Source organism: Oncorhynchus nerka, linkage group LG11 (assembly GCF_034236695.1).
Source record: "Oncorhynchus nerka isolate Pitt River linkage group LG11, Oner_Uvic_2.0, whole genome shotgun sequence".
NCBI lineage: Eukaryota > Metazoa > Chordata > Actinopteri > Salmoniformes > Salmonidae > Oncorhynchus > Oncorhynchus nerka.
Genome location: NC_088406.1, coordinates 71,199,006 through 71,211,430, shown reverse-complemented (window position 1 = coordinate 71,211,430; position 12,425 = coordinate 71,199,006). Strand labels below are relative to the sequence as shown.

The 12,425-nt window shown below is 45.6% G+C and overlaps 1 protein-coding gene across 2 annotated transcripts in view; it reads left to right on the top strand.

Moving 5' to 3' along the window:
• The window catches only part of LOC115145605 (FHF complex subunit HOOK-interacting protein 1A-like), a 51,309-nt gene that overhangs the window by 17,962 nt on the left and 20,922 nt on the right, over nucleotides 1–12,425 (top strand). The window contains exons 2-3 of one of the 2 annotated variants that reach the window (XM_065024900.1): nucleotides 6,281–6,356; nucleotides 8,802–9,041. In XM_065024900.1, the coding sequence (XP_064880972.1) occupies nucleotides 8,922–9,041 (120 nt within the window). In that variant the 5' untranslated portion in view covers nucleotides 6,281–6,356; nucleotides 8,802–8,921. The remainder of the gene's footprint in view (nucleotides 1–6,280; nucleotides 6,357–8,801; nucleotides 9,042–12,425) is intronic. The other variant, XM_065024901.1, reaches the window with a different exon arrangement.

Genomic DNA, 12,425 nt, shown 5'->3' with positions numbered 1-12,425 from the left:
ACCCAATGAGAAGAGTGCTTGTTATAGGAAGAAGCTGAGCTTTGGGAATGTGGTATTTGGTGAGTTGTTTGTGTCCAGTTATGGGTCTTGTTGGTAGCAGTGCAGCACTATAGTGGGGCTTTTTAGTGTGAAACTAAGAACTTGTTACAAATCTGCACTTGAGAGGTTTAGTGTTTTATGGCTTCTCTATATGGTAGTGTAGAGGGTAGAAGTCGACCGATTATGATTTTTCAACGCCGATACCGATTATTGAAGGACCAAAAAAGCCGATGCCGATTAATCGGACGATTTATAAAAATAAAAAAAAGTTACATTTTTTTTGTAATAATGACAATTACAACAATACTGAATGAACACTTATTTTAACTTAATATAATACATCAATAAAAATCTATTTAGCCTCAAATAAATAATGACATATGTTCAATTTGGTTTAAATAATGCAAAAACAAAGTTGGAGAAGAAAGTAATGTGCCATGTAAAAAAGCTAACGTTTAAGTTCCATGCTCAGAACATGAAAGTATGAAAGTTGGTGGTTCCTTTTAACATGAGACTTCAATATTCCAAGGTAAGAGGTTTTAGGTTGTAGTTAATATAGTATTTATAGGACTATTTCTCTCTATACCATATGTTTTTCATTAACCTTTGACTATTGGATGTTCTTATAGGCACTTTAGTATTGCCAGTGTAACAGTATAGCTTCCGTCCCTCTCCTCGCCCCTACCTGGGCTCGAACCAGGAACACATCGACAACAGCCACACTCGAAGCAGCGTTACCCATCGCTCCACAAAAGCCACGGCCCTTGCAGGGCAAGGGGAATAACTACTCCAAGTCTCAGAGCGAGTGACGTTTGAAACGCTATTAGCACGCACCCCGCTAACTAGCTAGCCATTTCACATCGGTTACACCAGCCTAATCTCGGGAGTTGATAGGCTTGAAGTCATAAACAGTGCTGTGCTTGCGAACAGCTGCTGGCAAAACACACGTCAGTCAGACTGCTCTATCAAATATCAAATCATAGACTTAATTATAACATAATAACACACAGAAATACAAGCCTTTGGTCATTAATATGGTCGAATCCGGAAACGATCATTTCGAAAACAAAACGTTTATTATTTCTGTGAAATACGGAACCGTTCGGTGTTTTATCTAACGGGTGGCATCCCTAAGTCTAAATATTCCTGTTACATTGTACAACCTTCAATGTTATGCCACCTCCACACCTGCCTCCAGTACCAAGGTGTGCATAGTTGGAGGTGGCCCAGCTGGCTTCTACACTGCACAACACCTAGTCAAGGTGAGTGATGTCTCAATGCTACCGTCCCCAAGATTTGAACCATCGGGTAGATGCTTCCCTTAGGCACAAATCTTGGATCAGAGCTTTCTTTCCCAAAATCCTGTTCCAATTTATTGCCCTTTTCCCCGAAGTGTAAACTAGGGAGTCCATTCCATGAGGGGAAGTTAACAAGTGCAGACTTCAGGAAGGATAGAGATTAGATAAAAGGGACAGCAGCCAATGTGTACTTTACACCCAGAGTTGACATAATTCCCCACCTACAGTAATCCACCAGACCCAGGTCTTTGTTGTGCTACAGCTCTGTATTGTTTACATAGCTGAGAATTTGATCCTTTGGCCAAAAAAAACACATTTATAAACAAAAGTACAGTCAATAGAAATCTATACCGTGTGTGCAAATGGAGTAAGGAGGTAAAGGCAATAAATAGGCCATAGTAATCAAATCAATTTATTTATTTACTTTTTTCTCCCCAATTTCATGGTATCCAATTGTTGTAGTAGCTACTATCTTGTCTCATCGCTACAACTCCCGTACGGGCTCGGGAGAGACGAAGGTTGAAAGTCATGCGTCCTCCGATACACAACCCAACTGCTTCTTAACACATCCAACCCGGAAGCCAGCCGCACCAATGTGTCGGAGGAAACACTGTGCACCTGGCAACCTTGGTTAGCGCGCACTGCGCCCGGCCCTGCAGTACAGCGCCCTTAACCACTGCGCCACCGACCAATCTGATTCCACGCTTCAAGATTGCTTCGATCACATGGACTGGGATATTTCCCGGATAGCATCGAACAAAAACATTGATGTATATGCTGATTCGGTGAGGGAGTTTATTAGCAAGTGCATCGGTGATGTTGTACCCACGGCGACTTTTAAAACCTTCCCCAACCAGAAACCGTGGATTGATGGCAGCATTTGTGCAAAACTGAAAGCGTGAACCACCACTTGTAATCAGGGCAAGGCGACCGGAAACATGACCGAATACAAACAGTGTAGCTATTCCCTCCGCAAGGCAATCTAACAAGCTAAGTGTCAGTATAGAGACAAAGTAGAGTCACAATTCAACGGCTCAGACACGAGAGGTATGTGGCAGGGTCTACAGTCAATCACGGACTACATAAAGAAAATCAGCCCCGTTGCGGACCCCGATGTCTTGCTCCCAGACAAACAAAACCGTTTTTTTGCTCGCTTTGAGGACATTACAGTGCCACCGACACGGCCCGCTACCAAAACATGCGGGCTCTCCTTCATCGCAGCCAATGTGAGTAAAACATTTAAACGTGTTAACCTTCGCAAGGCTGCCGGCCCAGACGGCATACATAGCCGAGTCCTCAGAGCATGCGCAGACCAGCTGGCTGGTGTGTTTACGGACATATTCAATCAATCCCTTTCACAGTCTGCTGTCACCACATGCTTCAAGAGGGCCACCATTGTTCCTGTTTCCAAGAAAGCTAAGGTAAATGAGCTAAATGACTATCGCCCCATAGAACTCACTTCTGTCATCATGAAGTGCTTTGAGAGACTAGTCAAGGACCATATCACCTCCACCCTACCCGACACCCTAGACCCACTTCAATTTGCTTACTGCCCCAATAGGTCCACAGACGACGCAATCGCAATCCCACTGCCCTAACCCATCTGGACAAGAGGAATACCTATGTAAGAATGCTGTTCATCGCCTACAGCTCAGCATTTAACGCCATAGTACCCTCCAAATTCGTCATTAAGCTCGAGACCCTGGGTCTCGACTAGAGGTTGACCGATAATCGGCCATTCCGATTAAAACTCCCCCATACAGAAGACGCCTTCGTCCAATTACTTTTATGTGTAATGTATTGGGCTAACCTTAACCACACTGCTAACCTTATGCCTTTCTCCCCTCTCTCTCCAGATGAAATCTCGCGTCTTGTGACGGCCGGCCGCCCAACAACCTGCCCGCTTGACCCTATTCCCTCCTCTCTTCTCCAGACCATTTCCGGAGACCTTCTCCCTTACCTCACCTCGCTCATCAACTCATCCCTGACCGCTGGCTACGTCCCTTCTGTCTTCAAGAGAGCGAGAGTTGCACCCCTTCTGAAAAAACCTACACTCGATCCCTCCGATGTCAACAACTACAGACCAGTATCCCTTCTTTCTTTTCTCTCCAAAACTCTTGAACGTGCCGTCCTTGGCCAGCTCTCCCGCTATCTCTCTCAGAATGACCTTCTTGATCCAAATCAGTCAGGTTTCAAGACTAGTCATTCAACTGAGACTGCTCTTCTCTGTATCACGGAGGCCCTCCGCACTGCTAAAGCTAACTCTCTCTCCTCTGCTCTCATCCTTCTAGACCTATCGGCTGCCTTCGATACTGTGAACCATCAGATCCTCCTCTCCACCCTCTCCGAGTTGGGCATCTCCGGCGCGGCCCACGCTTGGATTGCGTCCTACCTGACAGGTCGCTCCTACCAGGTGGCGTGGCGAGAATCTGTCTCCTCACCACGCGCTCTCACCACTGGCGTCCCCCAGGGCTCTGTTCTAGGCCCTCTCCTATTCTCGCTATACACCAAGTCACTTGGCTCTGTCATAACCTCACATGGTCTCTCCTATCATTGCTATGCAGACGACACACAATTAATCTTCTCCTTTCCCCCTTCTGATGACCAGATGGCGAATCGCATCTCTGCATGTCTGGCAGACATATCAGTGTGGATGACGGATCACCACCTCAAGCTGAACCTCGGCAAGACGGAGCTGCTCTTCCTCCCGGGAAGGACTGCCCGTTCCATGATCTCGCCATCACGGTTGACAACTCCATTGTGTCCTCCTCTCAGAGCGCTAAGAACCTTGGCGTGATCCTGGACAACACCCTGTCGTTCTCAACTAACATCAAGGCGGTGGCCCGTTCTTGTAGGTTCATGCTCTACAACATCCGCAGAGTACGACCCTGCCTCACACAGGAAGCAGCGCAGGTCCTAATCCAGGCACTTGTCATCTCCCGTCTGGATTACTGCAACTCGCTGTTGGCTGGGCTCCCTGCCTGTGCCATTAAACCCCTACAACTCATCCAGAACGCCGCAGCCCGTCTGGTGTTCAACCTTCCCAAGTTCTCTCACGTCACCCCGCTCCTCCGCTCTCTCCACTGGCTTCCAGTTGAAGCTCGCATCCGCTACAAGACCATGGTGCTTGCCTACGGAGCTGTGAGGGGAACGGCACCTCAGTACCTCCAGGCTCTGATCAGGCCCTACACCCAAACAAGGGCACTGCGTTCATCCACCTCTGGCCTGCTCGCCTCCCTACCACTGAGGAAGTACAGTTCCCGCGCAGCCCAGTCAAAACTGTTCGCTGCTCTGGCCCCCCAATGGTGGAACAAACTCCCTCACGACGCCAGGACAGCGGAGTCAATCACCACCTTCCGGAGACACCGGAAACCCCACCTCTTTCAGGAATACCTAGGATAGGATAAAGTAATCCTTCTCACCCCCTTAAAAGATTTAGATGCACTATTGTAAAGTGGCTGTTCCACTGGATGTCTTAAGGTGAACGCACCAATTTGTAAGTCGCTCTGGATAAGAGCGTCTGCTAAATGACTTAAATGTAAATGTATAATTACGTAAAATTCTGGCAAATTAGTTCACAATGAGCCAGGCGGCCCAAACTTTTGCATATACAATGACTGCGTGCAATGAACGCAAGAGAAGTGACACAATTTCACCTGGTTAATATTGCCTGCTAACCTGGATTTCTTTTAGCTAAATATGCAGGTTTAAAAATATATACTTCTGTGTATTGATTTTAAGAAAGGCATGGGTGTTTATGGTTAGTGCAACGATTGTGCTTTTTTCGCAAATGCGCTTTTGTTAAATCATCCCCCTGCGTTGCATCGATTATATGCAACGCTGGACACGCTAGATAAACTAGTAATATCATCAACCATGTGTAGTTACCTAGTGATTATGATTTGATTGATTGTTTTTTATTAGATAAGTTTAATGCTAGCTAGCAACTTACCTTGCTTTACTGCATTCACGTAACAGGCAGGCTCCTCGTGGAGTGCAATGAGAGACAGGTGGTTAGAGCATTGGACTAGTTAACTAGTTAAAAAGGCAGTTAACCCACCGTTCCTAGGCCGTCATTGAAAATAATTATGTGTTCTTAACTGACTTTAAAAAGGCGGCAAAATCGGCGTCCAAAAATACAGATTTCGGCCATTCCGGTTAATCGGTCGACCGCTAGTAGAGGGTGTGAAGGTGAATGGAGGTGTGGATTCCTTTAGAGCACACCTCCTCTCCCCTCCCCTCTCCTCTCTGTTTGCTTTGATCCAGCTAGACCTGGACCCCACCTTACCCTCCATGGGTGGAGCCATGGTATGTATGGTTGTCGGTGGGGTCGAGAATGCCTAGAATGTTTTAGCTTATGTTTTATTTGACATGTGTGGACTTCCGTGATCTGGCCTCCCTCTAAGAGTGTGGTCAGTGGTTACATCGTAGAAGTAAAGTGTTTCTGCGCGCTGTAATATGTTGTGACAGGTTTCCCATGGTGCCTCAGTGTGACAGTGTCAGGAGGAGAGGGGGCTCATGGTTGACCAGAGACGCCAATTATATCACAATTATATCACAACTCTAATTGGAGTGAACAGTAGCATGATTATTCAACAAATGATGATGACATTTATTATGTTCTTTCAGAAGATGTTAGTTTGGCACTGTTGTCTCCATGCTTGTGTAGTGTGTGTGGATGTGGCGGGGGTTGTTGGATTGCTCTCTCTCTCTCTCTCTCTCTCTGTATGTTACTCCCCCTCTCTCTACAGTCAGTGGTGTTCTGAGTCTCTTACTCACATCGTCCAGTCACTTCCTCACATAGCTCTAGTCTCCAGTCATTCCACTGCTCCGTACCACATTACCAGGAACTCCACTCAATCACACTGTCTGGCTGGCAGTGCTGCTCTCAAACCTCCTCTGGTGTGTCAAAGTTAGACTTCCCTCTCTCTCTATCTCCACAGGACTGGGTGTGTCTGGATGTAAAGAGGGGACATTCTGTATTGTCGATACAAGACGAGCAACCATGGTAAAACAGAGGTAGGAATTTCAGCGATTTCTGTCCTGGGTGACCCTGCCTCATGCATTCCTATAAGGCACGTTCCCTGTGTTAACTAAAAACAGATGTGTTTAGCTTTAGCATGAGTGTTTCAGTGTCTCTCTGTTGTGCCAAGCTCTGTGGCTGGTTGTTGAGTCTCTCCTCTTCAAGTGGGTCGAAACCATTCACAAAAAAGTTTGATTTGGCCGTGATTGGTTGAGAGGCCGTTTGAGGGGCAGCCTTTCTGATCTCTAATTGGTCATTGTGGTCTGACGGTCTGCAGCTGCTTCTGCTTCCAGCAGGAGGGTTACAGTTGAACTCCTGCAGTGCATGGCTGCAATTCATGTGTTGTTATTGTACACTGTATGAAGCAGATATCTTCAATAGAAGACATTGTCCTAAAATGTTGTTTACTGACCTGGTTGATTATATGCTAGTACCTAGCAACGGCTAACTAGGTATTGTGCGTTTGTTTGCATTTTTGTCAGATTGAGTCGGTAGCCCAGTTTTTTTTATTTACTGTCTAGTCAGTCCCAATTGTCTGTTATCAAGTCTTCAAAGTGTGATCTGTTGGCATGGATATAATCTGTTGAACATCAGTTGTTCTCAGAATTACGCCCATCCGATGTGGGCACTTGACCAATGACATCACATAGCACTAGACTCCTAGACTCCTAGAATGAAAATCATCTGATTCTCAGAACCGCCATAGTCTCCATTCACTGTCCCCGGAGGAACGGAAACATGGGATTCTAGGAAGATAATAGAAGCCAAATATCCTCTGTCCTGAGTTATAGTCCTATTTATAACTGACCTGAGCAGGGACTGGGGCGGGGAGGGAGATGGCCTGTTGCACTACACCATGTTAGCAGATAGCCAAGCTTTTGTTTGCAGCAATGGTCCTCTTTCCTGTACAATCACCTCCTTTACAAGGGAAGCAACAAATAACCCTGGCTTGCACCTATTGTTATCTGACTGTCACAGTAACATAATTAAGTTAGCAATGCCTCTGTGCATTGCAAAGTCCATCGGTGCTGGTGTAAGCATAGAGAATGTATTTGTGTTTTATTTCAATCTGTGGGGATACAGGTCTAAGTGTGTAGCAGGTAAACTCTAAGGCTGGAATAGTTCTGCAGTGTCTTGACAGACAAGTTATTTTTAGTACTTTTAATCATTATTTTGGTTCCCGACTGACGAGCAGTGTGATAAACGAACACCTGACCTCACTCTCTAGATATGTGAGGGACACATATTTTCACAGGCGCTTCTGGACAGAGCTAGAACCAACAGAATCAACATAACTTTAGGCTACAGACAAAGTCGACATATTTTACATACCAAAACAGTTCCAGACCATTCATGGAAAGAATAGTGTTTTATTAGTTCTCGCGGGCCCACTAGCTGGTAATACACACTCTATTGTCATGCATCATAATCTCTTCTGGTGTCACAAGATGAGTGAGTGGGTGATGAAAGTGGTGTCACAAGATGAGTGAGTGGGTGATGAAAGTGGTGTCACAAGATGAGTGAGTGGGTGATGAAAGTGGTGTCACATGATGAGTGAGTGGGTGATGAAAGTGGTGTCACAAGATGAGTGAGTGGCTGATGAAAGTGGTGTCACAAGATGAGTGAGTGGCTGATGAAAGTGGTGTCACAAGATGAGTGAGTGGCTGATGAAAGTGGTGTCACAAGATGAGTGAGTGGGTGATGAAAGTGGTGTCACAAGATGAGTGAGTGGGTGATGAAAGTGGTGTCACAAGATGAGTGAGTGGCTGATGAAAGTGGTGTCACAAGATGAGTGAGTGGCTGATGAAAGTGGTGTCACAAGATGAGTGAGTGGGTGATGAAAGTGGTGTCACTGGGACCTTATGGAATTCACTGTGCATTGTAGCCTACTAGCGAGGCGTTACGTCTGTAACTCTGTGGTCCTCTGTAGTTCAGTTGCTAGAGCATGGAGCTTGCAACTCCAGCATAGTGGGTTCAATTCCCGGGACCGCCCATACTTACAAATGTGTGCGAGCACGACTGTACGTCGCTTTGGGAAAAAGCGTCTGCTAAATGGCTTATATTATTACAAAGCCATCACCACTTTTCCCTTGGTAAGTATTTTTGGCAGGCACTTGTCGAGTTGAGGAATAGAGGGCATGGGTTGTGCCACCGGCTGAGTGTCTCCCTCTCTTGCTCGCTCTCTTCCTCTGCCCTGTCACTGTTTTCCCTCTCTTTTCTCTCACATGCCTAGCTGCTGTGAATGTCCCAACCAATCACCCTGAATCTGTCCTATGGCTACAGTAGTCTTTAATCTGTCCTGTGCTAACAGTAGTCTTAATCTGTCAGCTACTCCTACAGTATGCCATAGTATGTATTGTTATAGGTTTGAACAATGACAAACTACTGATTCTCCATCTGCGTGTACAGGATGATGACATGATGTCTTCTGTGTTCTGCAGATGCCCAGTATTCCCTCACCCCCCTGTGCAAGTGGTCTCAGCCGGTCTCCAGTGAGGACTCTCCCCCTCTACCCCTCTCCGTCCTGCGTAATGGTTTAACCCACACGAGATCTGGTCACCATGATGATGGCCTCCATGGTTGCCAACGGAAACAGGGATGGCAGACAGGGGGAGGCCCTGGTCCTGAAAGGGGTGGACCCAGAGACCTGCATGATCGTGTTCAAGAACCACTGGGCACAGGTAAACAAAACCACTACTCTGTATGTAACCTTAGATATAACTTCAGCTCAAAACCCTCATTTAACTTGTATAGCTCAATCTCGTAGAACCCGGACCCTAACTCAAACCCTCAGAACACTAAATGCATATCATTGTAGCCCAATCACTTTAACCCAGAAGCTCTTCCACAAACTCTTATAATTGGAACCATAACTCCAAACCCCACCGCAGAACCTATAACACAAACATTTCCTAAATCCTACAACCTAAACTCCAACAATCCCGCCCTTGAACGTGAACCCTCTCAGCCCCAGACCTCATTGTGGTAACTGAAATAATGACTGTCTACTGGCTCCTCCCTTCTCTATTCAGCCCAGTGGGAGGGAGTTTGCAGGTGTCTCCACTCCTCTCAGCTACAGAGAATAGAATATAGTAAGGCCTGGAAACACAAAAATAATTTACTGTCAAATGGGGTTGGAGCTCACGTTGCTGGACGTAGAACAGCCTGAAATTATGTTCAATCTGTTTCATTTTTGTGTATCATTCTCAGCATTTATCATTTTAAATTGATTTTTAACCTGTTATTTAACTAGGCAAGTCAACAAATTCTTATTTACAATTACGGCCTACCCCGGCCAAACCCTAACCAGGACGACGTTGGGCCAAATGTCGCCGCTCTATGGGAAATAATATAAATGTTAGGTCTGTGAAGTGCACTGTTAAGGGTTTCAACAGAATCATATTCTGAAATGTAGGACATTTCTAGGTCTTGGACCCTCTGCAGGCAGGTTGGCACTACAATACGGCTCCAGCTGAGTCTTAATTGCTACATTTTGGCTAATTAATAGCGTGATAGGAGTGCTATTGAGTTTGGGTCTTAGAATTCCTGGAAAAGCCCAGCCTGCTAAGTAGGCACCCCCCGGGACCCTGTATTGAGGAACATTGTTGACATTTCAGAAAAATAGGTAGACTTTCATTGACAGTCAATGGCTTCAGCCTTATCTCTCCCTCTCCAGACCCCTGTGAAATCACTGTCCTTTTGTTAGGATGTCTGAGAGAGCTGGATGTTATTCACTCAGTGTAGTGGGTTGCCCAGGACAGGATAATATGTTCTGGGCAACAGTTTGTTTCATCTCACTATGGTTCTATACAGATACCAGTACACAAAGGGAACTATATTGATTTATCTCTATGTACCAGTACATGTTATCCATTATCCTGACAGCTCCATGCCTCCACCTCCATGTATTACTAGTCAGTCCAGTCAGTGGTTAGAAAAGGCCACTTGATCATCTATAGTCCTACTGTGCTACCCAGCTATGTCCTCAAAGCTATTTGTTACACCAGAAATACCCGACAGGATTGTAGACAGACATGAGTGAAGGAAGTGGCAACTTTAATATGACACCCATCACTACTCCCCTCCCTCTTCCTTCCCTCTCTTCACTCATCCTGTGCGGTTATCACGCTATCATGCCTGGATCAATCAGTCACCTGGGGGCTCTGTCTCAGTCAGCCAGTCTGGCTCTCCCTCTGCTCTGCTCTCAGTGGACTTCCCATCGCCATGGTGGCAGGGCCTGGTGGGGACAGTGAGCTCATTGTTGTGGCTCTATGAATGGTTCCTCCCATGTCTGGGTTGTGTTCATTAAAGGAATGTTTTGAAACTTAGTGAAACAGGGAGGTACTACCTGAACCTGTCCAATGAGAATACACATTTTTGTTTTTCCCAGGCAACAGAACTTTTTTCATGCATTGTGGCCTACTGAACACAGTCCTGTATTCATTAGTGAGGCTTATGTAGGGGGATCCTACTAGAGAGGGACTGATTACCTGCACACTAAGGCACATACAGTGGGGCAAACAAGTATTTAGTCAGCCACCAATTGTGCAAGTTCTCCCACTTAAAAAGATGAGAGAGGCCTGTAATTTTCATCATAGGTACACTTCAACTATGACTGACAAAATGAGAAAAAAAATCCAGAAAATCACATTGTAGGATTTTTTATGAATTTATTTGCAAATTATGGTGGAAAATAAGTATTTGGTCACCTACAAACAAGCAAGATTTCTGGCTCTCACAGACCTGTAACTTCTTCTTTAAGAGGCTCCTCTGTCCTCCACTCGTTACCTGTATTAATGGCACCTGTTTGTACTTGTTATCAGTATAAAAGACACCTGTCCACAACCTCAAACAGTCACACTCCAAACTCCACTATGGCCAAGACCAAAGAGCTGTCAAAGGACATCAGAAACAAAATTGTAGACCTGCACCAGGCTGGGTAGACTGAATCTGCAATTGGTAGGCAGCTTGGTTTGAAGAAATCAACTGTGGGAGCAATTATTAGGAAATGGAAGACATACAAGACCATTGATAATCTCCCTCGATCTGGGGCTCCACGCAAGATCTCACCCCGTGGGGTCAAAATGATCACAAGAACAGTGAGCAAAAATCCCAGAACCACACGGGGTGACCTAGTGAATGACCTGCAGAGAGCTGGGACCAAAGTAACAAAGCCTACCATCAGTAACACACTACACCGCCAGGAACTCAAATCCTGTAGTACCAGACGTGTCCCCCTGCTTAAGCCAGTACATGTCCAGGCCCGTCTGAAGTTTGTTAGAGAGCATTTGGATGATCCAGAAGAAGATTGGGAGAATGTCATATGGTCAGATGAAACCAAAATATAACTTTTTGGTAAAAACTCAACTCGTCGTGTTTGGAGGACAAAGAATGCTGAGTTGCATCCAAAGAACACCATACCTACCGTGAAGCACGGGGGTGGAAACATCATGCTTTGGGGCTGTTTTTCTGTAAAGGGACCAGGACGACTGATCCGTGTAAAGGAAAGAATGAATGGGGCCATGTATCGTGAGATTTTGAGTGAAAACCTCCTTCCATCAGCAAGGGCATTGAAGATGAAACGTGGCTGGGTCTTTCAGCATGACAATGATCCCAAACACACCGCCCGGGCAACGAAGGAGTGGCTTCGTAAGAAGCATTTCAAGGTCCTGGAGTGGCCTAGCCAGTCTCCAGATCTCAACCCCATAGAAAATCTTTGGAGGGAGTTGAAAGTCCGTGTTGCCCAGCAACAGCCCCAAAACATCACTGCTCTAGAGGAGATCTGCATGAAGGAATGGGCCAAAATACCAGCAACAGTGTGTGAAAACCTTGTGAAGACTTACAGAAAACGTTTGACCTCTGTCATTGCCAACAAAGGGTATATAACAAAGTATTGAGATAAACTTTTGTTATTGACCAAATACTTATTTTCCACCATAATTTGCAAATAAATTCACTAAAAATCCTACAGTGTGATTTTCTGGATTCTTTTTCTCGTTTTGTCTGTCATAGTTGAAGTGTACCTATGATGAAAATTACAGGCCTCTTTCATCTTTTTAAGTGGG